General features: G+C 42.9%; 1 protein-coding gene across 2 annotated transcripts in view; it reads right to left on the reverse strand.

Annotated features, from left to right (window-relative positions):
* pcdh7a (protocadherin 7a) overlaps positions 1 to 27,299 on the reverse strand; it is a 57,505-nt gene that overhangs the window by 19,176 nt on the left and 11,030 nt on the right. For both annotated transcript variants that reach the window (XM_033624453.2, XM_033624452.2), the window contains one exon: positions 25,321 to 26,103. In XM_033624453.2, the coding sequence (XP_033480344.1) occupies positions 25,321 to 26,103 (783 nt within the window). The remainder of the gene's footprint in view (positions 1 to 25,320; positions 26,104 to 27,299) is intronic.

Here is a 27,299-nt window from a genome sequence, read left to right on the forward strand (position 1 = left end):
GATACACATTGAAAATCACTGACTCTATTCACAGCATCGGGGCCTTTGAAATGTTTATCCTTTTGTGTGGCCGTGGCTGTCTATAGGGGGATGAACAAAACAGAAACAAAAAGCTCATAGAGTGAGACGTAAAGCGAGGCTTACCGGACAAATGCCCATGATTCAGATTAGCCCCTTTGTTGGTGTATTTGTGTGTGTGATCGTGATGCTCATCGCTTTCCACTGCCAGTCCCTAAAACAGTCATCTCTCTTAATATCCATGACAGCAGCCATTGTTTGGAAAGATGCAAACAGGATGGTGGCGTACAACTGGCCTTCTGTGTGCGTGCGTGAGTAAGAGAGACCATACATATGTATGCATGCTATTTAGATGGCATTTTACTGTCCATTCTGTGTGTGTGTGTGTGTGTGTGTGTGTGTGTGTGTGTGTGGACCATTAGACTAATAGTATGCGTGTAAGGAGCAGGCTTTTCCCACCCACTGCTATTGTCCATTAAGGTTGACCAGAGGAGAGTGAACAATGGCTTCACTGTGGGGGCCAGTGTATGAAAGAGTAAAAGTGAGGATGAGGCTAAAGATGCGTAGTCTTACAACACACGGACAGGCACACACACACTCACACACACACATAGAAACACAACCTCCCTGTTGAGAGTGATTAGGAGTGCTGCTGTGAACAATAGACAGAGTCAATAAAGGACCTCGGAGACATCCGGATACAAGTGCAAGGTCTCTATCCCTCCACTCCCCCTCCACATCCACCTCCACCTCCGTTTCCTCCTCCATATTTTCTCTTTTTCTACATCCTGCACACTTTCTTCTCTTTTTTTATCGCAACAAAAACAGCTCTTTTCCTCCACTTTCAAAGCAATTTTATTTACCTTATCTGACCCTGATTTGCTTTGTATCTCTCTCATTTTCTTGTTGTCTCTGTCCTCTTTCTCCTCTCCTCTCCTCTCCTCTCCTCTCCTCTCCTCTCCTCTCCTCTTACCTCCTCTCCTCTCATATACCCAGTCTCCTTTGTGGCACTCCTGTCTTTTGTAAAATGGGCGGACGGGGCTGAGCTGACAGAGGCTGACACGGTGGAACGCCACGGCAAACTGAAATCCATCCTGTCAGTTTAGAATCAGTGTCACTCATTTTACAAGGTTAAAGATAGCTTTGCCTAATGTGCTGTCAGATACAAACAAACACGTACGCCACATCGGCCTTATTGCCACACACACACACACACAAGTGCACGTAAAAGCCATAAAGTGCACTCACGTGCACGCTCTGCACTCCAGGAGAAGACCGCATTAAGTCAGCCACCTACATGACCTAAAATGGTAATACGGCATATCTGTGTATGAGAATTGGATATTTCTGAGTATGTGTGTGTGTTTGTGCGTGTGTGAGTGAACCCCATCTCAGCCCTATCACCCCCGTGACAGACACAGTGCCACAGAAATGTCTTGGGGCGCCTCGCCCAATGTCTTGACAATAGTCTCAGTGTGTGTGAGTGACAGAGAGTGACTTGGGGACACAGAGGGGGCGTTATGCTGGGTAGACGACACGCACGCACACACACACAAACATTAAAGAGGGAAGACAGTGCACTCTTTCTCTCCCTCTGCACTATTTCTCATTCCCTCTCTCCCTGACGCAGAGAGACTCAATCATTCTCACACTCTGTCTCCTTTGACGCAGAGGAAAAACATAAAACAACTGCTCCCTCACTCTCTCTCTCACTCTCTTTTTCTGCGCTTGTGTGTGTGTGTGTGCATGCACAAGCGCAGACTGTATAATTAATACGGCTTTCAATTTCTTTGAGCTATGAAGTATGCTTTTGGTATGCAAACAGACTTCTTGCATGTGAGCGTGCGGATCAGTGTGTGCGTGTGTGTGATTGTGTGTGTTTGTGCTGTTCGATACACCAGAGACCAAGTGCAGAGTCGGGCCATTGAGCGGAAGGAGAAGGAAGGAAGAGAGTTAATGAGAAAGCAGGGGAGAATCCGACCCGTTCCCATCGATAACCCCACACCACACTTCAAGCATATACGTACATTGGCTCCATATTTGCAGTCCCCTTTGAAAATTATGGTTCAGCATTAGGGTTAAGAAATGACTTCAGTGAAGTCATATCCAGCAGAGTTTCAGAGAGCTGAGCCTTTGCTGAGGAGTCGGCCTGATGATTATGCGACTCCTGGCATTAAGAAAAAAAAAATGTTTAAAAATGCAAATTATTCCACAGCTACTGCGGTAAAGAAGTTAAGCTGCAGCTGAAAACATGTTTGCTGCATACTAAAACTAAAGGTATATACTGCGCTAATTACTGACTTATAATGAGTAAATGTATATTCTCTTATCAGTATGTTAATGTATGTCTACCTCAGCTGTTAGCAGAACCTTATGGGGGTCATTTGGGGATATGTAGCATTAAAGGGGACGTAGTGTGCTTTTTTTTGTTCCAACGTTACAATGTCAGACATTCATATTAAATGTACGTTTCAAATAATGAGGTAAACATATGTAAAAGTAATCCCTGAGCAAAAACCTCAGACTTCAGACCTTTCTTAATACCTCAGCTCAAGATGGATTTCTTTGAATGGTCATCTGCTCCAGGCAAGTGTTTACATAGAGTACCCCAGGACTGAGTCCTAAAACCCATAAGTTAGCTTTTTAGTACTCCTGGTTCTCTCGTCTTAAAGTCAATGAGTTTTTTGAATGGGTTTTTGGTTAGATGCCTGAAATAAGGTCTGTGGTTAACACAGGCTTGTGCCCACTTGTGAATTTTGAAGCTTGTAGGTGTCTTAAAGGCCCAGTGTGTAAAATGGGTTGAAAACCGTTGAAAACAGTGACATCAGTGGTCAAATTCTAGATTGCAGGGCTCACTCGCTCACCCCTCCCATCGGGTAAATGACGGTGGCCTCGTAGGGACAAAAAGCCTTGTGCATGACTTTTTCAGGAGTAGGTCTATCTAGCGACGAGGTGAATGTTTATTTAGAAATCTAAACCATGTTACGATATTGTAATGAATCCCTCACGAGCAGGAGACCAGAGGAGCGTTCGGGAAAAAGGCCCGTTTATTTGAGCACTCCAGAAACTCTGGTAACACTCCACTCCGTCCCAAACTCTGACTCTTCTAGCGTAACAGACACACTTCATAACTTTACACACATACTCGTTTACGATACTGAGTGGGGACCCCCCTCCCTTTTCTGCTTCGCCAATCTCCAGCCCGCACACTGACTGACAGGGTAGCCGGCAAACAGAGCTCAGCTGTTTATTTAGCCTAGCAATATCTCCGGATTATAGCAGCTGCAATGGACGACTTTGAACGCGATTTTGAAGAGTTTCTTGTAGTGGACACAGACCCAGAGCCATACCTGTTTGAGCCGGAGCATACAGATGAGGAACTCCATGTGTTTGATGCTGAGCGGGTGAGAAGAGAGGCTGAATGCACAGAATGGGATTCGATGCTACTGCTACCATCGTTGGGAGATATATCACCAGGAGGAAAAGCGCAGCAGAGAGTGCATCACAAGGAGTGAAGTTGCGTCTTCTTTTCCACGCAGATGACGGTTCGGGTTGATTCTCTCCTGTTGCGTGGTAAGTGTGGTCCATTCGCAAACTTTATAACTAAAAAAACTTTTCACTACTCTCTATCGACGAACTACTAACACTCTCTGCTGTTTCCTCCTCCTTCTTCCTTCCTTCCACTGTCTTCCTTGGTTCATTTAAACAAGCGAAACGCGCTCTCTGGCTGGCTGGATTGTCCGCTCGGTCTGCCGTACATACATCGCGGCGCAAGATGGCGACCTCTCTAAAGCAAGGCCCTTGCTATATATATATATATATATATATATATATAAAAGCATAATTATAAGGCTACGAAAACCAAACGAATTTTATTTTATAGTGATCATACACTTGTATAAACATATTAATGGGTAGAATATTCAGATTCAGATTCAGATTGACAATAAACCATGCCAAATATTACACACTGGCCCTTTAAAAACAGCAGTTGCTAATTACTGGCGAAATGAGACTACAGAGCATCATGCCAACCTTGTCTTTACAACCTCGCTATGGTAGAATGCTGAGCCATGAGACCAAGGTGTAGTTTGTTTATTGCCAAACATTAGCTTTTTACTTCTGGCGACTGTATTGAGGATTCAAAAATCTTGAAAGTGGTGCACATCTAAGCAAAATGTGTAAGTATCATTAACTTCTGTTAGCCACAGAGCTAATTTTCTGCTGTCATCCAAAATGTATTTGAAAAATCCTATTAACTTTTTGACAACCAAACCAGGGTGACACTAACTTAAGTGTCAGCACACACTGCTACATGTAGGAACAAGCTGTAACATGTAGCATAATCATGGTTGCCATAGGGCTGGGCGGTATGACCTAAAATTCATATCACGGTATAAATCGAATCCCTTCGCGGTAACGGTATATATCGCGGTATAAATTTAAGTGTAAAAGTTATAATAGAAGTGTTTCTGAATGGGTTTGTAGTCCCTTAGCAAAGCTAAATTGATTAAAAAAAACCCACCAACAACAAAAGCAAAGATATAATGTATTTTTTAAAGCATTTATTGTGCAGAATGCAGATCTCAAAACTCAAAATTAAAACCCAGCACTCTATGGTGTAAAATGTCCCCTGGGATCTATATCAAAAGGTAATTTCCTTCTTTTAGCAAAATCCTAAATGACTGAGTTGTGTTTTTTCCACCTGGACCTTTATGCTCTGCCATTTCTCCTCTAATCATCACGCTGTAACCTGTGACAGGCTGTTATGATACCACAACTATCACACATTCACATATGGAGTTTTTTGTGGAGCCCCTAACGTCACATAGGTTTACATTACCAAAGGTTTTTTGACAAACTTTCTTGCCGAAAACCAACTCCCGTGTGCGCATGGCGAGAGAGGAAAGGAGAGGGAGAGACGCTGTGCTGCTGCCAGAGGAGCCGCTGAATGAGTTCCCTCTGAGCGGTAAGTCGCTAAAAGAGTCTGAGAAGTCCGGGGCTGTTCATAAAACATTAACTCACTCACTCACAAGTTCTCCAGCAACACATGTTGCATGTGCTACGCTAAATCACAGACGTGAACCAGCTCCTCTTGCTCCGCTGTCTCTGTGCTCGCAGCCATTTTCACACTGAGGCAGGTGCGATGACGTCATCGCCGATAGGACGGTAGAGCGCAAATCTCTACCGTGGGCCAAATTTATATCATTTCTACCATCTACCGCATATACCGTGCAGCCATAGGTTGCCAGTGTTAAATTTCTCCCTGATTTCTGATCGTATTTCTGCTGGAACAGGTCCAGTTGTGAAGATTTTAGTTATGAAGCTTTTATTGAGGATTCTTCATGATAGAAAGTGCTGCCATTGCAGGTTACAGTCTTTCCCCAGCTGTAGATGCATTGCTACATGTAGTTATGTGCTAACATCAGGGAAAACATGTAATCTTGCAGATGTTAATTTCTCCTTGATTTCAGATCACATTCCCACTGAAACATGTCCAGTTGTTAAGATTTTGGTTTAAGAGCTTTTATTAGTGACTTTTTAAGGTAGAAAAAGCCACTATACTCTGTTACAGTCATTTCCTGGCTGCAAGTACACGGCTACATGTAGCTACATGCTAATGTCAGGGAAACATGTAAACTTAGCCAATGCTATCCTGCTGTAGGTTAGCTTCCCCTTTGTTAACCTGCCATCCCCTCTTTTTAAAAAAAATGCAATTCAATTCTCCAAAGCCTATGATACTGAGGGTAAATGTTGTATAAACGTATGCTTGTTGTATCCATCCAACAGTCCAAAATTTAAAGATATTGAGTGTCTAATCATAGAAGATTATACAATTTCTAAAAATATTAATGTGATTATTGCCATTTTGCTTCTAAAATGACAAAACACTGATTATCAAAATTGAATTTCTGTTGAAGAAATAATCGATTGACTGAACAATCATTTAAGCTTGAAACTATTACACTTGGATAGTGCTGTGAAAACTATGTATCTCCAAAGTGTTGATTATTCTTTAACTGTAATACAGACTTGTTTCACGTTTTGACACCATGTAATTTTGTCCAAATGACTTCTATGTCCAATGACAAACCAATGACTTTTTAAAGCTTTTAAAGGGAAAATTGAGCAGTTGTCAACCCATTAATCCTTCACTTTATCTGAACTGAAAATTCACCAAGATATATGGTTTTGATGGGACAGCAACAAGATCTCTCATGTAGCCTATATAATATTTGCATAATTTAACTCTTTGTAGTGAAAGGTCAATCTTTGAAATGGAGCACTTTGTAGATACAAGTTCATCAGCTAATATCTACACAAGTCAGAACAAGCTGTGTGTAAATTGGTTCCCTAACAATCCAGATTTCAGACTCACATTCTACATAAAGCCCCATATGGGAGTAGGGAATGAATTATTAAACCATTCGTAATGATCATGCCATGTGAGAGTAACACCGCTTTGTAAAAGTCACACAGAGCCATTTTCCGGCAGCAGCTCCTCAACACGCACATCAAAATAACACCAGCTTCTTTGATATTCAATTAGTAGTTTAGTCAATAATTTTGAATTCAACGTTTGATCACCCTTGAAACTCCACTGCTGCGGCGGCTGCTGCTGCTGCTGCTTTGTGGTTGAGATCCACTTAAAATGTGGCCAAGCTGCACGCTTGACTCCCGCCTTTTAGAAAATTCTGAAAAAAAGGGGGAAAAAAAGAAAAAACCCATGGAGAGCATGTTGAGGTGAAATCGTCGATTCAACATATTTTTGATGGAAGGCTCCCTGTGATGGCTCTGCTGGATTTAAAAGGCCTGTCGTCAGCAAGGGCCGGCATTAAGAAACACTCTCACACATCTAATTCTAATCAAAGCCTGCTCTTTTTAACAGCCGTGAAAGCTTTCATGTTAACACGACACCGCGACCAAAGCTTTATTCACGCTTTTAAAAGCAACTGACCGTTCAATGAGCGTGTGTGTGTGTGTGCCTGCACCTGACAATACGCCATATCTATGTCGACACACTCTATCCTTGCTTCTCATCTTACCGGCGATACTGTGCCTGACTCCCCCAACCATGCATAAATTGCCAGTGATCCCCACTTACGCTGTGTGTTTGTTTGTATGTATGCATGCATGCGCACGGGGGTGTGTATATTTTCCAAACCATCTCAGGTTGTCGGCTCAGATGTGAGCATTCTTTTATCCAGCCAATTAGAGTTTGCCATTTCATCCCCATGGAAACCTGTTTGGGTCTCTAATTGGCAGACAGATTTGCATGACTTTGATTAAATTTTTTTGTATGTGTGTGTGCTCGTGTTTAAGTTTGTCTGTGCCTGTGAATCTGAGTTTATGTTCAAAACCAGCGTGTTGTTTTGCTTCTCTCATTTCTCTTTTTTCTCAAGCGCTGTTTGTTGCCATCTTCATAATATCTCTGTATTTGTGAAACAGGAGAACAGCGTCGCTTAAATAATGCATGTCTGACTTGTACCTGTGCAGTGTTGACCCATTAAGAGCCAGCTTTAGTGTAATGCTGTGCAATTACTGCGCTGTATCAGGAGCACACATCGATTAAAAGTGCAGTTTAATTCATCAAAGTTCCCTTTGTTTTGGTTTGGGAGTGTCTGGATGTAGATGGGTAAAAAAAGAAAAACAAATATGTTTTCTTGTATATTGCGGCTGATGGTTGTTGTGGAAGATATTCATTGGTTATGGCCACGGGAGAGAGTTAAAAGCAGTGCGGTGTGGACGTGTGATTATGCAGTCTGTGTGAGTACGTGTGTGTCAAACAGGTCAAACTATTTTAATGCCTGTGTTTGAAGGCACCAAGGGAATTTCTCTCTGGCGGCTTGACCGGCTAGTTCTTGTAGTTCAGCTCTACCTGTCTCCGTGTGTGTATGTGTGTACGTGTATAGGTGAGCATCTCTTATCTGGTCTATTTCTGACATGAACAGGCAAGTGGGGCTGAACAAGGATCAAAACACACACACATGCACACATACATTGAAAGTGGTATAATATGGGGCATCGCTGCAGGCAGGGGCCAGCCCACTCAGATTTATGTAACTTCTTCGATAGGGCAGGTAGAAAGCTCTCATTCTCTCACACACACTTACACACTCACACCAAAATAGCCCGAAGAGTCTGAGCTGGCTTTACTCGCAGAGTGAAGCTCCCCCCTCTCCTCCCCTCTCCGGTCTTCTTCTAACCCTAGACCCATATACCTCATCTTTTTCATTCCATCTCCTCCTTCTCCATTCTCTCCATCAGCTTTGCACCCCTAGGCAATACCTATGAACACATTCTCATCTTGTAGCTTCACATCTCCCCCCTACCACTCACTAAAGTGTCGTCTTTTCTCCCAGTTGCCTTATTTCTCCTCATCTCCCTGCCCAGCTCTCATAACCCCAAACCCCCATCCTCTCCCCACCCACAACCATCCTCTTTCTTCTAAGCCATGGGCACTGACCAGGAATTTCTCTTCTCCTCCTCCACTCATTTTTATGTCTCCTCCTCTCCCTCTTCCTCTATCTTCATCTTGATCTTCCAATTTATCTATCTTCCACCAACAATTCTAAAACAGATGGCTACACCACGCCTGGGGCAAAAACATTGGCTTTGGACTACAGCACTACCAGGGCCAGTCTTTCACACTCACGCAAGATCTAATAAGCTGATATCCAGCGAGAAATGTGCTCCGATTCGCCAGTAGCAAAAATGCATAAACCATATTGCACAGTGCAGATATTCACACCTTAGGCTTATTCCTTGGTAGCATGCTTAATTTTATCCAATCAGAAAAAATGAAAAGCAAAGATTAAAGCTGACTTTAACTACGGTCTAAAACAGAGCAGGAAGGGGAGTGGAAAATGGAGTGGGTTGTTAAGAGCCATTTGTAAAATTTAAAGAAACTATTAAGTGTTATTAAAGAAAAAGTTTGGAACCATTAAAAAAACAGGTTTTGAAAAGATGGATCCAGATGGAGAGTGATGAAAAGAGATGAAACCACTTAGGGAGAACAGAGAGATCAATCAGAGGGAAGACAGACGGAGGAGGATGTGGGTGTGTGGGTCTGTGCGTGTGTCTGTGTGTGTGTGTGTGTGAGTGGGAGGGGGGATCAGACAGACATTGGGGGGGATGGAGGGTTGGAAAGAGATGCTTTTTTATTGGATGAGTTACAGAGCAAGGAGTTCAGAAGCAGAGAGTGCAGGCGACTAATCTATGGAATATTCAATCATTATTAATGGTGCGCTTGAAAATCAAGTTTTTTTCCCCCTTGTCATCCTAGTTTTATAAGTTTGTATGTTTGAGTTTGTACCTGTAAACTCTGTTTTAAAAAGTTTGCGTCTGCATGTGCTTGTGGGCTTAATTTTATAAGTCAGAACATTAGGTTCCTGCCTGTATAATCTCTTGCAAATTTGTTCATTCAGTTCCATGGCTTCAAGCTTATTTTTACAACTTCTTCTCAAAATAATGAGCAGGTGTCTGTCTGCATGTTCACAGACTCCTGACAGGCTTTTTTCTAGGTGGCTGCAGGTGATCTGAGGGGGGATGCCAACCCCTTTGTTAGCAAAATGACCAAAATGCATCCCCTTTGTTAACCTGCCATCCCTCTCCACCCCCTGAGTCTGGAACAGGACACTGTGCTATTCGTAGGCAGAGCAAAGCGATTTCTTTTAAACCTGCTTCACAGACTCTTTGTAGCATGTGGTTGGAGCATGAAACATGGATATGATATGATGTTGAATAATTGCCAGAAAAGTGTTTTTGAAGAGCATCATGATGTCACAGTGAAGTTGACCTTTCGGATATAAAACACCATCATTTTATAATTTTATCCTAACGGACACTTATGTGAACCTTTGTCATAGTTTGCATATAAATTCTTGAGTTTTGGTCAAAAACATGTTTTGTGAGGTCACAGTGACCTTGGCCTTTGACCAAACCAACAAAACATTTGTGCCAAATATGAAGAAATTCCCTTAAGGTGTTCTTTTGATATCAAATCAGGGGAATGAGACAGATGCAGGGTCACAGTGACCTTGACCTTTGGCTACCACAATCTAATCAATTCATTCTTGAGTCCAAGTGGACATTTGTGCCAAATTTAAAAATATTCCCTCAAGGTGTCCCTGAGATACAACATTCACAAGAATGGGATGGACAGATGGACAGAGTATGTACATATACCTGTACGTATGTACAGATAATCCGAAAACATATTGCCTCCAGCCACGGCTATTACCGGTGCAGAGGCATAAAAACTTTAATTGTGATGTACCTATCTTATTATACAGCTTTGCTGAGTCCTTATTATTAGGTTATTATGGAATGAACCCTGACAGTGTGACGCAGGTCTTGAATCATCCTGAAGGGATCCCTTGTGTATAAACCCTATAAAAGAGGGACCTATATGGGCCAAATGCCCTATATCACCATGTTAACAAAAGTGAAAAATAATTTACGTAGTCAGATCCACTCTAAAATGTATAAGATTATCCCTTAGCCAATGCTTCAGCCTCTCCCCAAGTTTTATGGAAATGGAGCCAATAGGTTTTTTTTGGAAGACTGCTGACAAACAGACAAACCAAACCGAAAACAAAACCTCCTTGGTGGAGGTAATCAACGCCTCAGTATGCTAACTGTAAAATGAAGTGCTAATTGGTTTGTTGTTTTGTAACTTTCAAGGCAGAAAACCTGACAATCATGCCCACTGTACGTAATGATAAGTCAGGTATGTGTAAATCAAAATCTAAGGCAGGGTTTGAACTAGAGGTCTTCATGGGTCTACCTGCACCCTCGGGACCAAGACCAGACCCAGGACCTGTATGGGTTAAGATCGATGTTTTATTATGGTTAATCAGATCTGGGTAAGGTCCTTTACTGCAGGTCCTGGGTCTGTTTATCATTATGTCTAATACCTGAGTGAATCTAAGAAAACCTGTGATCAGTGCTGAACAAGAGGGAAACACGTAAGCGCTGTGTGTGTTAATGTATGTGATGATTAAGCTGATCAGATTAGAAGAGCAAAAGTAAGGTGACCAAAAAAAAATAAAAAAAATTGGAGGCAGAATGGAGGAAAGATAGTGAGCCCGATAATATTCACAACTTGTAGAAAAACCCTTTTGAATTTTTGATTGGTGGACCCTCACGGACAAAAGGAATATAAATAATTGAGGAATGGACACATATTCTGACTTTATAAGCACTTAAAACGAAGGAAGTCACTACTGTTTTTCCTGTCTCTTCTGTTTTCCATGCAGTCAGTAAATCTGCATGGATTATACTTTGGTGCTCATAGATTCTGTAATATGAACTGGACAAATGGACAATTTACCCAATCTAACAATGTGTAGCATGTCTCTTTAAACATGTTTACGTTTAAACGTTTAAACATGCATACTTATATGCAATCTAAGCTGCTTAGAACTATTGCAAACTGGTCATCGGGCAGGTGAAGCTCACTACAACAAAGAGAACAGCATCTGCTTTGTCCATTCCATAAAATAGTACGAAGATTTGAGACCCGTCCAAGTCCTGGGTCTCTCTCACCTTGGACATGCTTATATATATTGGGCACAAACAGGTTGGGTTTTATATATTTTTAAATCATCTGCCCCAACCAGATCTCGCAACAGATTTGGGTTTGGATCCGTCATTTTGGACACATGGGGACCTCTAGTTTGAACTTCTCTGTCAAGCTGAATTCTGTCTCCTTCGAGGAGAGACTTTCAGAAAATGTGCACACTTATCTGCATTTTAAGATTCAGTGTGTAGCTTCATAAAGAGTTCTTGGAGAGGATTCTGTGAGACAGTGGTATACAGCCTGGTACAGTGTAAACGATTTGGACTTTAGACGTAGTCGACCAAGACATTGTACAACCCAGTTTGCTTCAGGCATGCAGAGCCCTTTAGTGGTGGACAGAGCACTTGTGTAATTTTTTACAGCACAGCTTGTAAGATTAAGCTTGAAGCCATAGAGGCGGCTGCACAAACTCACAAGTTTACTGACAGAAACCTTAATGCTCAGGCTTCAAAAAAATGAAGCCGCAGGCACAGACCTGAATATGTAAACTTTCAGAGCAGAATTCACAGCAATGAACTTAAATGTACAAGCATATAAAACTAAGATTACAAGTGCAAAACTTTGTTTTCAGCAAATCTTTAACAAAATGAATCCACAATAATAATCATTCCCATACTGCCCTGTGCGCTGATACCTGCAGCATCTGCTAGCAAGGTAAACCAATTCACTCCACCTCACTTCACTTCGCTTCACTTCAGTTTGATTCAATTTGAGTTGACTCAATCCGACTTGATTCCACACACAATTTGAATTATTTAATTGAGCTGAGTTGGGCTGAGTCCAATTCAGTTCAATTCAAAATCCATTCAAGTCAATTTAATTCAACCCGGCTCAATACCACTTAATGCACTGAAGATTCTTTTGTGTAGGTGGATAAAGCCAGTCACAGGGCTGCTAAGCTGTCTTGAATCCCTGTCTAGTGCGAGAAAGAGAGCTTTTGTTTAGCAATATTGGGTAAAATTGCTCAACCCACAGACAGCCATTAAGGTAATGCTGGAAGGCAGATGAGCTGAACGCAGAGCTGTTCAATACAGAGCAGAGTCTTCAAGAAGCAAATAAAAGGAAGCATCTCAGCGAGGGGCTTGCTATGTAGGTCTTTGTGTGTGTTCGAGTGTGTGTGTGTGTGTCAGAGTTAAGAGTTAGTGTGTTTGCAAGCCTCTACGGATGTGTGTGATTCTAGGAGACAGAGTGTGCCCGGGTTTGTGCATGTGATTCGATCCAGAGGGAATGGAAGAAGAAACTGATGTAAGAGCCGGAAAACTTTCCTCTCTGCTCGTGTGTCATCATATTCTTATCAGAGTTCGTCTGCTCGCGGTGAAAAGTGTATATGCATAAGGATCTGGGAGGGTGTGTAATTATGTGCTATTATGTACACACAAGAGCGTGTTTCACTGGGCACGTCTGTGTGTGTTAAAATCACACGTTTGACAGCGTCTGCTGTGCGCGTCCCTGCCTCGGCTTGTCTGCGTAGCGTGCGTGTCGGAATGACATTCCCACATTCCTGCCATTTCACAGAGAGCTTGAAACAAAAGCTGAAGGGAGGAGTTGTTAACACAGAAACATTATCAGCTGAACAGCCAGTCTGTATTATCTTGTGTGGTAAACAGCCAAGACAGACAGGGGACTTCCAATCACATTCCAGCTTTGGGTGACCTTGATGTGTGAGGAAACAGACAATTTCTCTCCCTCTGCCTACCACAATCTCACTCCCTCTGATTCTCCTCTCGCTTTGTCTGTCTTTGTCCTGAGCTCACACACATAGAAACACACCCACACACATCTTTGATTTAATACATTTCTGATTTTGCACTGACTTTCATTTCATGACTCTTAAAACTAACCTCAGCCCTCGCCGCTACATGCCTCCCCTTACCTTAACCTGAATTCCATTATGAACACCCAAAAGCTTTAAAGAGAGGGTGACCAAAATACAATTTTTGACGACAGTTGAACTTATGCCTCGTCTACTCTGGCTGCATAGTGAATGCAGCATGTCAGCAGAGCAACAGTAGCTGCGGTCCCTCGTCACCTTCCACACTCACCCCCGGCACCTCTGTTCAATCGGAAAGATCTTGAAAGCAGCCCAATACACAACGGCCCTCATTTATCAATCTAATGAATGAACCAACATAGATCTGAGCAGAGAAATCATCTTAGGATAAAGTTCATGTGTGATTCATGAAACATTCTCCTCTTGCCAATCACAGCGTAGGAATGGTCGGGCATTGATAAACATGCGGGCTGATAACAACTGTCATTAACATATCCTTTCCCAATATATTCTAGGTTTAGAGGCCTCGCCCCAAGATTTTACGACATAGAGAGATGTAATACGGCCAAGAAGCTAGAAATGGAAGCGCTGACTTCCCAAGTCCAATTTAACTAATTGGTTCTGTTTGGCAGCCTGTAAAGTGGCATCAACAGAAGTCGAAATAACGCAGTATGGAATGAAATCACTGCTGTGGTCAACAGTGTCGCAGTGGACTATCACACTCCAGCTGAGGTTGGAATATTTCATTTATACATCATTGATATGTACTAACCTACATGGATTACTAATATTGGCCTATTTATTATATAATATTGCTATTGTTGTAATATTCATAGAAAATCTCATAACTGACCCACACCATGGAGCACGTGACTGCATGTATTGGATTTGCTTCATTTCAGGCACAACAGGTAGTAGAGGAGACACAGGCGCACCAACGGTGTCTGAGCTGGACTACAGCCCACTAGTCTTTGAATAATACTGCTGCAGGGTTTATTTTTTTCTCTTTAATGATGTTTTAAAGATTAATGATATGGCAGCACCGTGGTGCAGTGGTTATTATTGTCATTCACAGCAAGAGGGTTCCTGGTTCGAATCTGGGGTGGGGGAGTTCTGTGCGGAGTTTGCATGTTCTCCATGTGTCAGAGTGGGTTTTCTCAAGGTCCTCCAGCTTCCTCCCACAGTCCAAAGACATGCAGCTTACTAGGTGAATTTGTGACTCTAAATTGGCCGTAGGTGTGAATGTGAGTGTCTCCATGTGTCAGTCCTGTGATAGTCTGGCAACCTGTGTAGCGTGCACCCTGACTCTTGCCCAATGTCAGCTGGGATAGGCTCCAGCCCCCTGCGACCCCCAACACGATAAGTGTTCATGATAAATGAATGAATAAATTAGAGATGGGCATCAGTGGTGGTCAGCCTTCGGTCAGCCTGGAGCCAGTCCCACAGAACCAGGCAACTGTGAGCTGTAATAGAGAGCACGTGTTCATGATGCGCTTATATATTTTTAAGTGATGAATACGTGGCTGCAAATACTAAGATGCTCATTCACCACCAGTCCATACTGACTCAAATTTGAGTACACAAGTTGAGACCTGGCTTGAGATTTGATCGTAGCCTCTGCTATGTTGCGCGTATCCACATTGATAAATGCTGAGCTTTGTGCAGAAATAACTGTATGCCCTGATTGTAAAATCCGTCACGAAGAACAGCAAAAAACACTATCTACTGTAAAAAAACTGGTAAATCCCTGTGCATAGCAGCGCAGTGCTTCTTCTAGGTGCCAGCTGGTGCAGGACAAATCACAGTCAAAAGCCCAAAAACTTCCAGCGCACACTAGAATATCAGGATTGACACAGAGTTTATTCAAAAATGTTTAAAAACAAAAGGAGCGAACAACGCGTTTCGCATGTTGCTTCATCAGATTCGCTCTTGATTGTCATCAGGTGTGTGCTGTAAATAGTCAGGGCAAGTAACAACCAGACAATCAATCAATCAATCAATGAGAAACAAATACAAAATACATAACCTAGCTGTAATATTAAAGGGAGAGTGCATACAATATAAATAGAAATAGATATCAAAACAGTGATACAAGAAAATACTTTACAATTGCACAGTTCATCATCTGACAAGTCTCAACTCTAATTTTGAGGTAGAGTGTGAACCATATAAATAGTATAGATCAAAAAGGAAGAAAAAATGTTTTGACATACTTGTTAAGACCCATTGCAATAATGAGATATAAATGCAAAATACATAATCTGGCTGTACCAACTCATACAAACAGGGGAGAGTGAGTACAGTATAAATAGTCAAATAGTCAGATTTTTTTTAGAAATACATATCAAAAACAAGTGGGCCAATATAAGAGATATAAACAAAAGAGGAGATACTCCAGAAGTTACAAAGGTTATACCACAATCTACAATATCTGCTCAAGCATTCCTGTCTACTCAGGGAGAGGAGGGGAGGGGGATGTGCCAGGAGGGGTGAAAGTTGAGCCACTTTCACCCCTCCTGGCACATCCCCCTCCCCTTCTCTCCTGTCAATCCTGATATTCTGGTGTGTGCTGGAAGTTTTTGGGCTTTTTACACTATCTACTGTGTCAAGATTCTCCAAATCCATGCTTCAGTTTGCCTTTCGATTTCGAGGTCACTGCTTGATTTGACTTTTTTTCAGCACTGGGGGCTATGTCATTGTCAGACAAGATCAATTTGTTAAGATCAGCAGATCATTGGTTTTATGCCATATTTTTCGGAATGTACCACATTAAGGTCATATGGTCAAATTTTAATAATTGACTTAAAACAGTAACTTATTTCTTGCCTGATATCAGACAGAACTGTCAATACTCCATTTCCATCTTCAGTTTGACATTGAGCTAATTTCCATGGGAGAGAGGGATTCAATTTTCCCTAACCAATCACTAGAGACCAACATATTCCCCTGGATCTAATGTCATTTTGAGTCCATACTGATGTGTAGCCATGCCAACATAGCGATTTTGCCAGAGTTTTAAGATTGAAGTAGAGTGAAGTAAAACAAACTATGATGTCGGGCAACTTTGAGAGGAAAATGTTGATTTAGAACAGCCTTGATGGCAGCGTTTATCTTGTCAATAGCTCTGGCTATTGCTTTTATTACTCTTCACTGGCTCTTGCTCACCACTTGACAACTTTTAACAACAACTTAACAACAAAGTTAGTCCAATAGGTGGCACTGATTGGCTAATGGAGTTCCCTTGCAGCACTATTTAGCTGTTTTTATTATATCTGGTCACAACGCAGGAAGAAACAATCTGCTTGGGCTCGGTGGAGTGGGCGGATTCAAAGGTCTGTAACCAGGCAAACTTATTTCACCAGTCAGTTGGGTACAAATAGAAGAGCCAGTGATGGCCAAAGGGTACTTTGCAACAACAGCCTGAGTTTCTTGACTTGAAAAAAAGCAATTAGATCACTTTCACTTCATTAGCATAGTCTACAAACTGTAGTTTTTCTGTCAACCTTCTCTATAACTCAGAGGGCATGTTGGCACATCACTAACTTCCGGTGTATAGTGTGTATGGTGTGGAGTGCAGCTGCAGGCTACCAGTGAGCTAGGCTCATTTCAGTCAATTTCTGGCTTAAAATTGAAATCATGGCATTTCTACTGAACACCATCATTTGACTTTCAGTGCAGACCAAACAAGTGGACATCTATGAAGTTAACTTGAACCATAATGAAACACGGTTCATTCACAGATGCTGTGGCTGAGGATACAGTATGTGACATCAATATAAATATTAAAAAGCTTAACTAAACAGATTTACAGGATTTGTTTATCTGCTGATCCTAGCAAATGAGCAATTATCCCTCTCCGACACAGTTACCAAAGATTATTTGGTAACCATAGCAACATGAATGCATTTTTTCTCTAAAATTTCTCATTAAAAACTTTGTTAAAGTTAAGATCTTTGTGACAGCCAGAGAGGATATATAAAGCCAAAAGCTGCAACAAAGGGCAACTTGACTTGTGGTCAGATACCAGAATGTATAGTGCTGCAGGATGACAGGTCATTCAAAGTGATTTAATAATCTTGGCTCAAGTTTAATGGTATGCTATGCTGGATTTTTCTATAAAACAATGCATATACAAAAGTAATCCCTCTCAATCATCACTTATGACTCACGAGAAGTGTGTGGCGGTGTATTTGTCTGCAGAGAACCCTCTGCCTGTACTGTCTTATTCTATTCTTATTTTGCTGTGGTCAGAAAGTTCCTGGGCGCAGCACTCAAGTGAGGTTGGGACTTCATTTAAAGGTAGCAACCAGGTGCCAGACCATAAGCAGAACATATCCAAAGGGGAGTTACGAGAATCACAGACACAGCGTCGGATAAAACAAATATAGCAAGGCAAAACGCCAAGCGTACAAAGCTTGATTCATGAGAGCGAATCTGGAGTTGGCTTTTGAGACTGTTAACAAACAATAATCAACAATTCCTGCATTGTATACTTTTAAGACAAAAAAGACTCTGAGTAAATGGCACCAATGTTTGATGATTTGTTTATGGAACTGATCTGCACCCTTAAACACAGCTATTTTTAAGGCCTCCATACAATCCTGGTCAAGTGGAAAATCAATATTTACAGGGTAAGCATGTGTTCCATCTCCACAAGCAGAGCATCTAACACAAACACACATCTGTCTCCATTTTCCCGTAATGTTTGAACCTTTCTTCGTCTCCTCTCATCATCTGTACCTCGCTCACTCGCTCTCTCTGGCTCATGTTCCCTCCCCGATGCCCACTGACTCTCACCTCCTCCCTGCCCCCTCCCCTTCCCTCTTTGTCTCCAGGTCAGTAGATCAGTTTTCAGTCTGGCTCGTTGGGTGATCCCCGCTTTGGTTACCTCGTCCTTCTCACCTCTCGCTTACCCCCACCTCCTCACCTCCCCACCTACTTACCCCGTGAGCATATGGTCGGCAGCACGACCTGAACTCGCGGTGGCTTTTAATAAATACATCAGTGCTTTGGTATCATCATGACAGGGGTCACGGGTCGATTACAGTGTGTGCGCGTGTAACTGAGAGAAAGAGGGAGGGGTGAGTTTGGTGTGTGTTTCTGTTTTGTTTCTGGTTGACAGTGCCTTCACCCCTGTGACCCTAATGCACGCTGCATGTAATCACAGGAGGTGTACGAGTGGATGCGTTCATGTGGTGAGCCCGACTGCGCGGAGGGGTGAGTGTGGGTCTATGACAGACGCTCATCATACTTAATCCTGGAGGGATTTCGTTGAAATGAAAAGCTGCTTTTCAATTTTATAATCCAGTAGACCTAATCTCTCCGCCAGTGCCCGTCCATACAGTCCAATTAGATGGACGAAACCGGCCGGATGAGTCCTATTCGCCACAAAGTCATCTCCATAGCTTGTCCTTGCTGTGTCGAAATGCTGTGGCACCCTGTGTCGTGAGAGCCCAATGCTGACCTTGACAAAGCGTTGTGAAACTGTGCAATGCACAAAAAAAAAAACTGCGCTGTCAACCCACCTGTTTGTGCTGCAGTCTTGGCCTTGTTAACGGTGCATTGATTAGGCTTTGGATCTGTGTGTGTGTGTGTGTGTGTGTGTGTCTGGTTCGATTCAGCCTTCATGGCACCGCACTCTCTCACCCGCCCCCACACACACGCTGGGTCCAGGGAGAGAAAGTGCTCACTACAGTAAAAGAAGAAGTCGCACTAGTGAAAACGCTGAGTCGATTTATTCTCAGAGGTCAGTGTGGCGCATGGAAGACGCAGAGGTAGCAGCGGTTGGGTGTTTAGATTTATGACCACACATACGGCAAAGAAAGCAGGGATAACTGTAGAAAAGGAACAAAAGGGTGCGAGTCAAACGGGGAGGTGAAAAGCAAAGAAAAGGATGGTGCGAAGTGCAAATCGAGACTCGCTGTAATAAAAAAAGAAAACGATCCAGACCTGAGAAAAGTGAAAGAAACCTGCTGAGATCAAACAGCCACTGTGACCTTTGTTGTGGTTGATTGAGGACAGCAGACAGGGAAAAAAACAGTTTTGTGGTGGAGTGTGAGTTATGTGTGTGTGTGTGTGTGTGTGTGTGTGTGTGTGTGGTAGCGGTTAGAGGGTAGAACGAGGCCACTTTGCCCATATTGACTGCAGTGCCATGTGACTGCTGTGATCATTAATGTGTCCTGATGCCAACGGGTATCCTGATGACCCACATCTCAGCAGTCCACTCTCACTCTCTGGCTGCTTCCCAAACCAGACCTCTCTCTCTCTCGCTCTCCTTGCCTCTCTTCACTTGGAAGCACGTACTCCAACCTTCTCCTTTACACTTCCTTCATCAGCATCAGGGCTGGGTATCGAACCTCGATACTCTCTGGTGCCGACCGAAATGTGTCTGGGGCACTGAGTATCAAAAACAGTCAAGTAGCAAATGTTTGTAGGCTTGTTTACTCATCATTTTTTGAACATCTACTGTTTTAAATTACAGTTATTTTTATTTTATTTTTATTTTTTATTTTTTTCCTCTTACAATTAGACAATACTTGACTTTTGACAACGTAGGCGTCTTTTCAGCCAAATTAGGAATTCCAATATGTTACTTCCATGGCCATGGAAAAGTCAATTAATGTTTGTGAACATTAGCTACTCACTCTCAAAGCTGGAAACCAGAGAAGTAAGTCTCAAACCTGTGATGTATTAGCAGGGATACTCAACTTACTTTTCTGGGGGGCCACAATTGCAAAATAAAAGATGACCAGGGGCCAGTTAACAAACAACCATGAAAATGATTTATCAGTATATATAATAAACAACATTCCTGTGTTCAACCTTTTGATATTTGCTGCCCTAACTCGTTTTTGCCAAGAGGCAAATCCAGTTGAGCCAACCCCGTGCAGCTAGATGCAGCAGCCATGCAAAGGTCAGGTGTACGCAGGGGCGTTTTAATGATTTAAGGATATTCAACCTCTGTCAGGGGGTCTGGGGGGAATCCTCCCCTGGTACTTTTACTTAATAAACAAGTTCTATTTTCATGTTTTAAATGCACTCTGGCACCTTATTTACATTCACATTACAAACAAATTTTCATTATGATTTTCATTATGAATTAGAAAATGGTCAGTGGGCCACTCAACACCTTGTTGCGGGCCAGATTTGGCCCATGGGCCATAAGTTGAGGAACACTGGTATAAAGTTTGGAGCTGCTTCATAGACAATGAATGACAGCCTGATTTTGTGGACCCTTAGAAGGTTCATTCAGGTATAAATTGACTTGTTTAGTCATTATTTGTATTGAACATTTACTGTTTTGAGTCACAGTTTTGCTCATTCTAGACTTTATTTAACTTCAAGAACTTTAGCTTCTTTTATGGAATGAAACAAACAGGGTTTTTTTGTAAAGAAACAAAGTAATGCATTGCGTAACTGTCACACAATTCTCTGTGCATATTGTATGTGCCCCTATCCAATATACATTGAATTAAAGAAATGATTTTTGCAGACAAACTTAACTTAATTTGCAGTCGATCATTTGATGTAAGGTGGTCATAAAACTCACTTCAAGCATAGGTGAAATATGAGACAATGGGCCCCTGGGCACAGATATGCAAAGGGCTCAAACACCTCTCCTATACAGGAGCAAGACACACAGACTCTGCGGTGGTTTTGCAATTTTTTATGGTCATTTTGTGTCTCTTTGTGATGTTTTGTGCCTCTTTGAGAAAATATTCTGGTCTTTTTTGGTGTTTTGTGTTTCTTTGTAGTCATTTTTGTTCCCTTGTGATTGTTTTGTGACTTTTCATAGTCATTTGGGGCTCTCTGAGGTAATTTTGTGTATGTTTTTGGTGGTTTTGTTTCACTTTGTTGTCATATTGTGTGTCCTTGTGGTTGTTTAGCATCTTTTTGTAGTTGTGTTGTGTCTGTTTGTGGTTGTTTTTCCCATTTTTGTACTTATTTTGTGTCTCTGCAGTTTCTTTGTATCTCTTTGTGGTGTATTTGTGTCTCTTTGTGATAATTTTTAGTCTCTTCCTGGTCAATACATGTTAATTTGAGTGACATTTTGCAGTTGGAGGCCAGGGTGGGGACCTGACACTTTAAGCCCCTTGGTCTGTGCCCAGTAGGCCCTTCCAGGAATCCATCAATGAATCCAAGCTGTGTGAAGTCAGTCTTTTTCTCACTTTGACGTTCTGAGAAAATCAAGCATGTCAAATAAGATTGCAAGTTTTTAGTCTTGGCTCATGCAAATACTGAAGTTCAATGACACAAACAACCAATAGCTTCGCTCTCTCCAGCACTAAACAAGAGGAAAGGAGCAAGAATGTGAACAAGTCTCGGTTCTCGGGGACTGTGGAGAAGGAGGAGAAACTAGTTGTGGAGTGAACAAGAGTGCGTGATCTGATCCACCAATCAGCACTTATTTTTAATGAGAAATCTTAATCTTTAAAATGACTTGCCTCTCATTCCCATGGTCTACCCTCCACTGAAATAGTGCAGCTAACCAACAGGGGCTGGTTTTGAGTTGAGGCAACTAAATCCAAAATGTAAAGCTTGTACACTCTACATTTTATCTTTGTGATCACTTTGATGCTGAATTGATGAGAAAACTGTCGACATATGACGCCTTTTATCTTGTGTTTCTGGAGTTATGTGCTTTTGTGGAAACATAGTAAATTGTTCATATGCCATTTCTTAAAGGGGGTTTGGCGTTACATTTTCCACTAAGAGCAGGATGGGAAATAATCTCAAAAGGAATCTAGTTGTAGCCTTGCAAAAAGTGATCCTGCAAGTTCCCCATTTTTTGCAAAATCTCATTTTCTTTAGATGTGAAAGGGTGTCTTTGAAAGTCTTTTCAAAACCTTCTAATGTATGGCAGGCATAAGGTTTCTAAAAAAGAAGAATAATTTTGTTAGTCATACTGAAACTCGGATATGATACTTGCACTAATATCAGATGATACCTATCCCTTATCAAAATGCCCCTCTCTCCACTGCACATATCTTTACCCCTCTCTACCCGTTCAGCTAACCTTTATCTCTCCATCCTGCTGCCATGCTCTCTTGAGTACACACTCTTACTCACTCTTTCACACACTTCTCCTTTTTTCCCTGTTCATTTTTGTATTCATTCATTCCCACTGATATTGATATTCCTCCTCTTCCCTCTCCTCTCACTTTCCTTGGTGAAGAACTTTGATTTAAAAAATGCCCAACACTGTTGACTGAGCTTTTTTATCATGTTGTTGCCTCTTTGATGCAATCTTGCTCTTCACCCATGACGCCCTGTTTTTATTACTTGCTGTTTTTTGCGTTCGTTTTTTCCCTATTTGGAGCACCCTAGTTGGTCTGATGATGTGCTGACTTCAGATAAACAGTTTTTAGAGTTTTCACTGACCCAGTAAAGTAGCTTTGAAATTCAAAGTCTCCCCCCCTTCCCCATCTCGTTTACTCCATCTTCCTCCCCTCCTAACCTCCTATAATTCTCTCCCACTCCTGATCTAATGCTATTCTAAATTCTGTCAGCACCCCAGTTCCTACATTTGGCACATACTCACCACCTATTACTCCCTGAGTCTATCTCTCACTTGCACTCACATATAAAATGCATATGTCTTCATGAAATAAGCAGTCCCTTGAGCGCAGTGACAGGCACCCACCAACACAAACCTGCTCGTGTCGCCAAACTGTTCGAGTTAACAAATTCTGACACGCAGCCACACACGAGCACCCAAAGTCTTAGACACACATGCAGACGTACACACACACAGACCTGTGTGTGAAACCACTAGCTGCTGGATATTTTTTTAAAAGGGGCGGGTGGGGGGTGGGGTGGGGCGGGTGGGGGGTGGGGTAGGGCGGGGGGGCACACTCAACTGCAGCAGAGGAGTTAATTACTCCATACGATCAATAATTCATTACGCTGTCAGCTCGTGGGTCTACGTGTCTCCGTATGTGTGCTGGCATGTTTTGAGTGCACGTAAGCATGAACACCAAACTCTCCCAGTAAGCATTTTCTTTCCCTGGGAACGGCAGATTAAGAGGATTGACTCCGTAATGGATTAACCTCTGGAGTGTGTGTGTGCGTGCGCGTTCCCGTGTGTGTGTGTGTGTGTGTGTGTGTGTGTGTGTGTGTGTGTGTGTTGAGCGGGATCAGAGAGCCCATGTATGAATTGATTAGCCTAAGAAGCTCCTCTCCTTCCTTTTTAATGACCACATCAGCACTTTTTCACCACGGGGAGGATAAATGTAGAGCTGTCCATCACGGAAATGAGACGCCGCCCCTTTAAGAAGGGTTAGCTGTCACTCAAACGTCACTCCTGGGAGCACTCGCCATGGACTAGGGAGACCCTGCTGTGTCAGTGTGTCCAAGATGATAGATGGTGCCTGTGTGTGTGTGTGTGTGAATATTAGTATGTGTGCGTGGGTGGAGGGGTGAGTGACCGTCTCTATGCAGTATTTATTTGTCAGCAGGACTCCGGCTTTTAACTGAAGCTTCTCGAGCAAACACCAAAGCCAGCGCATCCATTATCTGTGCAACTAATATTGTTTACGGAATAAACATATATGCTAAATGAAAGAAAGATAACAGCTTGACAAGGGAAACTGAAACACGAAATGACCAATTACCCTGTTGGAGGCAACTGTTCGCCCACCCCCTCCGTGTCCTTACTCCAACTGAACTCCTCAGGGGTTTACACGCACGGTAAACATGTGTTACAAACACACACGCACGCACGCAGTCATGCATGTATACACAGATTCACATTCACATATTATTCGCCTACAGTAGGGGGTTGACTCATGTCCCCTGCATTAGATCTTGCTAAACAGTGGGCTGATGTTTGACACGGAGCACACACACACTCTGACAGCAGGGTACCGTCACACTGCTCACAGGCTTAGGATGCTGACAAAGACACACGAGTGTGCGTGCGGGCGTGTGTGCGCACACACTGTCAGCTTTTTTGTGGAGATAAAATGGTGTTTAGACGTTAGCGACGGGGCGTGCGGAAGAGTATGTCAGCAGATGTGCGAAAAGAAGCTGGGAAGGAGGAGGAGGAGACAGAGATCAGGAGTCAGAGAGCGGACCAAGTGTCACAAAGAGCTGACTGAGATTTTTTAAAGATAGATTTAAATAAAGAGGACAGAGCAAACAAAAACTAGAGTTACCCTCATGTGGTTGTATGCCTCTAAAAACCACTTAATTTGCAGTTACAGTTTTTACATCCATGTCTGTGAAAAACACGGATGCTTCCTCCTGGCAACACAGAAGATCTAAACAATCACTGCAGTTTCAGCGTGGGCACAGAGATTAGTGTCACCAATTCAGTACCTGACCAAATGTCTCCCCTTCTGTTCCTGAGATACGATGTTGGGTAATGGCCAGAAAAGTGTTTTTTTGCAGAACAGTATGATGTCACAATGCAGTTGACCTTTGAACTTTTGAATATAGAATGTCATCACTTCATCCTTGTATCCTATTGGATATCTGTGTGAAACTGTGTCATACTTAGTGAGCAAATTCTTGAGATATGGCCAAAAACATGTTTTGTGAGGTCACAGTGACCTTGACCTTTGACCTTTGACCACCAAATTCTGATCAGTTCATCCATAGTGGACATTTGTGCCAAATTTCAGGAAATTACTCAAGGCCCTCTTGAGACATCCCGGTCACCAGAATGAGAAAGATGCAAAATCACAGTGACCTTGACCTGTGACCAACAAATTCAAATCAGTTCGTTCATCCTTGAACTTCAAGTGGATGTTTGTGCCAAATTTGAAGAAAGGCATTCTTGAGATATCGTGTTCACGAGAATGAGACAAATGGATGGATATACATACAGATGACTGGACAACCCAAAAACATAATGCCTCTGGCAAAAGTTATCACTAGCACGGAGGGATAAAAATTGAGGATCCACAGAAAGTAAGTCATCCCAGTCCCTTCCCAGAGCTCCTACCTGTTTGCTGTACTTGTTCCCAGTCTGGCAGCCATACTCTGAGCACTGGTCAGATCCCAGGGACATGGCATCTGCATTACCACTGCCCCCGCTACTGCAGCTGCTGGAGCCGGCGCTCCCCACACAACCCCCACTGCCCACAAACGTGTTTGAGGGAGGCAGGTCCTGGACCGCCTGGTGCTTCTTTCCCTCAGCTGGAGGGGAGTGTGGCTGTAGGTTGACTGCGGGGAGAGGTGAACTGGATTTGTAGTGCCTGGCCAGATCTGGGCTCGACTGGTGCCTCCTGCCGCCGCCCATCCGTGGGCTGCCAGGGTCACCGTCCATTGCACAGTAGCGGGCTGCCAAGCGCTCACTAGCACTGCTCAAATCCTCCTCATCATCATCATTGGCATGGCGTCGCAGCCCGTTGACCGTGACAATACCGCTGTAAAGCGATCTGTCCGCCTTCCCTCCTCCTGCAGCTGCACCGCCACCACTTCCATTTCGTTTGTCCCGTCGAGGTTTGCGTCCGCGGTCTGAGCCCCTGCTGCGGCCGGCCTGTGGCTGAGCCCCCGGGGGACTGAAGAAATCCTCCTCTGGCTCCTTCTTACCGGCCTCATAGCCATTCTTGCCTTGAGCACCACACTGCCGAGCTGTGACTACAAGGAGGATAACCAGGATGACCGCTGCGGCTCCCGCCAGGACACCGATAGCTACACTGAGGCGTTGTTTCCCTAGTGCACGCTCGCTGTCTGGGTCCCCTGCAATGTCCAGTGACAGCGGAGCCATCAGACTGCGGGCCACCTGGGGTGAGAGGTAGAGAGGAGACAAACAAGAGAGGGAGAGATGCCAAGTAAAGGAGGGAAAGAAACAAGAAGAGACAATGAGAAAAAAGTCCAAAACAGCAACTGTAAAAGATGACACACTGGGTGTGAGCCACAAAGACACATCAAACAGCATCTTCCATTTAATTAAACTCATCACCGTCTTTTAGTGGGGGAGCTCCTCTATTATTCCCAGACACATAGAATGTCACTAAATATATAATTGCTCTTGCTTCTCAGTTGCAGCATTTCAAGTCGTAATTCTCCATTTGTGATCTCACATCATCTGCACTGGTGCAGGAAATGCCTGGGATTATGCTGTTTAAAGCTGATTAAAAGAATAAAAGGAAAACCTAAGGTCAGAAACAGTTAGAAGAGGGAAAGTAGGAGAAACAGTCAATAAATGTGCAAATAAAGGCAGAAGACATGCTACAACTGTATCCCCAGAACACAAACACATCTACTGTCTCATCAATGAACAATGTCCCTATTGTAAAAGATAGCGTAGGCGTGGATTTGTTAAGGATTTGCTATCACAATTTTTTGCACTGAGAATTGGGTGGATAGACAGATAGAGGGCTACTGTAAATGTGTGCGCTCTACAGAATAATTTTAGAGACATTTTCTCTCTTCCTTTTAGGGTCTTGAGTTTGTTGTTCTGTTAGCATAATAGTTTTATCTGACGAAAGGCAAATCCACAATGGTCTGTTTAAACCAATTTATATAACACTTATAAAATATGTTGTATTTGGGTTGAAGATAGAGGAGACAAACAATAACCTGTTATGAGCACATATACATGGCTGAGAGCACACACACACACATACACACACAGACATGCTCTGAGCTTGTACACTAATAAAAGGATCATTACAAGAAAGTGGGTTATGCTGAAACACAAACACAGCCATTACTGGTTATGGAGTCTGGCTCTACAGGAGACAATGAGGCTGTGGAGTTCTGGTCTGCAGAGCCGTGGTGGTAATATGGGGCAGGGCCATGAATCTGAATATAGCTAATCAATGCATAGCAACTATGTTGGGAGAATCATTACGCAGAGACCTGACAAAATATACACAAGCACACACACACACACACACACACACACACACACAAATGTATGAATGCTCTGACACAAGCCCACACATTGTGTAAGCTGTCCGTTAGCGAGACTAC

Source organism: Epinephelus lanceolatus, chromosome 3 (genome assembly GCF_041903045.1).
Source record: "Epinephelus lanceolatus isolate andai-2023 chromosome 3, ASM4190304v1, whole genome shotgun sequence".
Taxonomy (NCBI): domain Eukaryota; kingdom Metazoa; phylum Chordata; class Actinopteri; order Perciformes; family Serranidae; genus Epinephelus; species Epinephelus lanceolatus.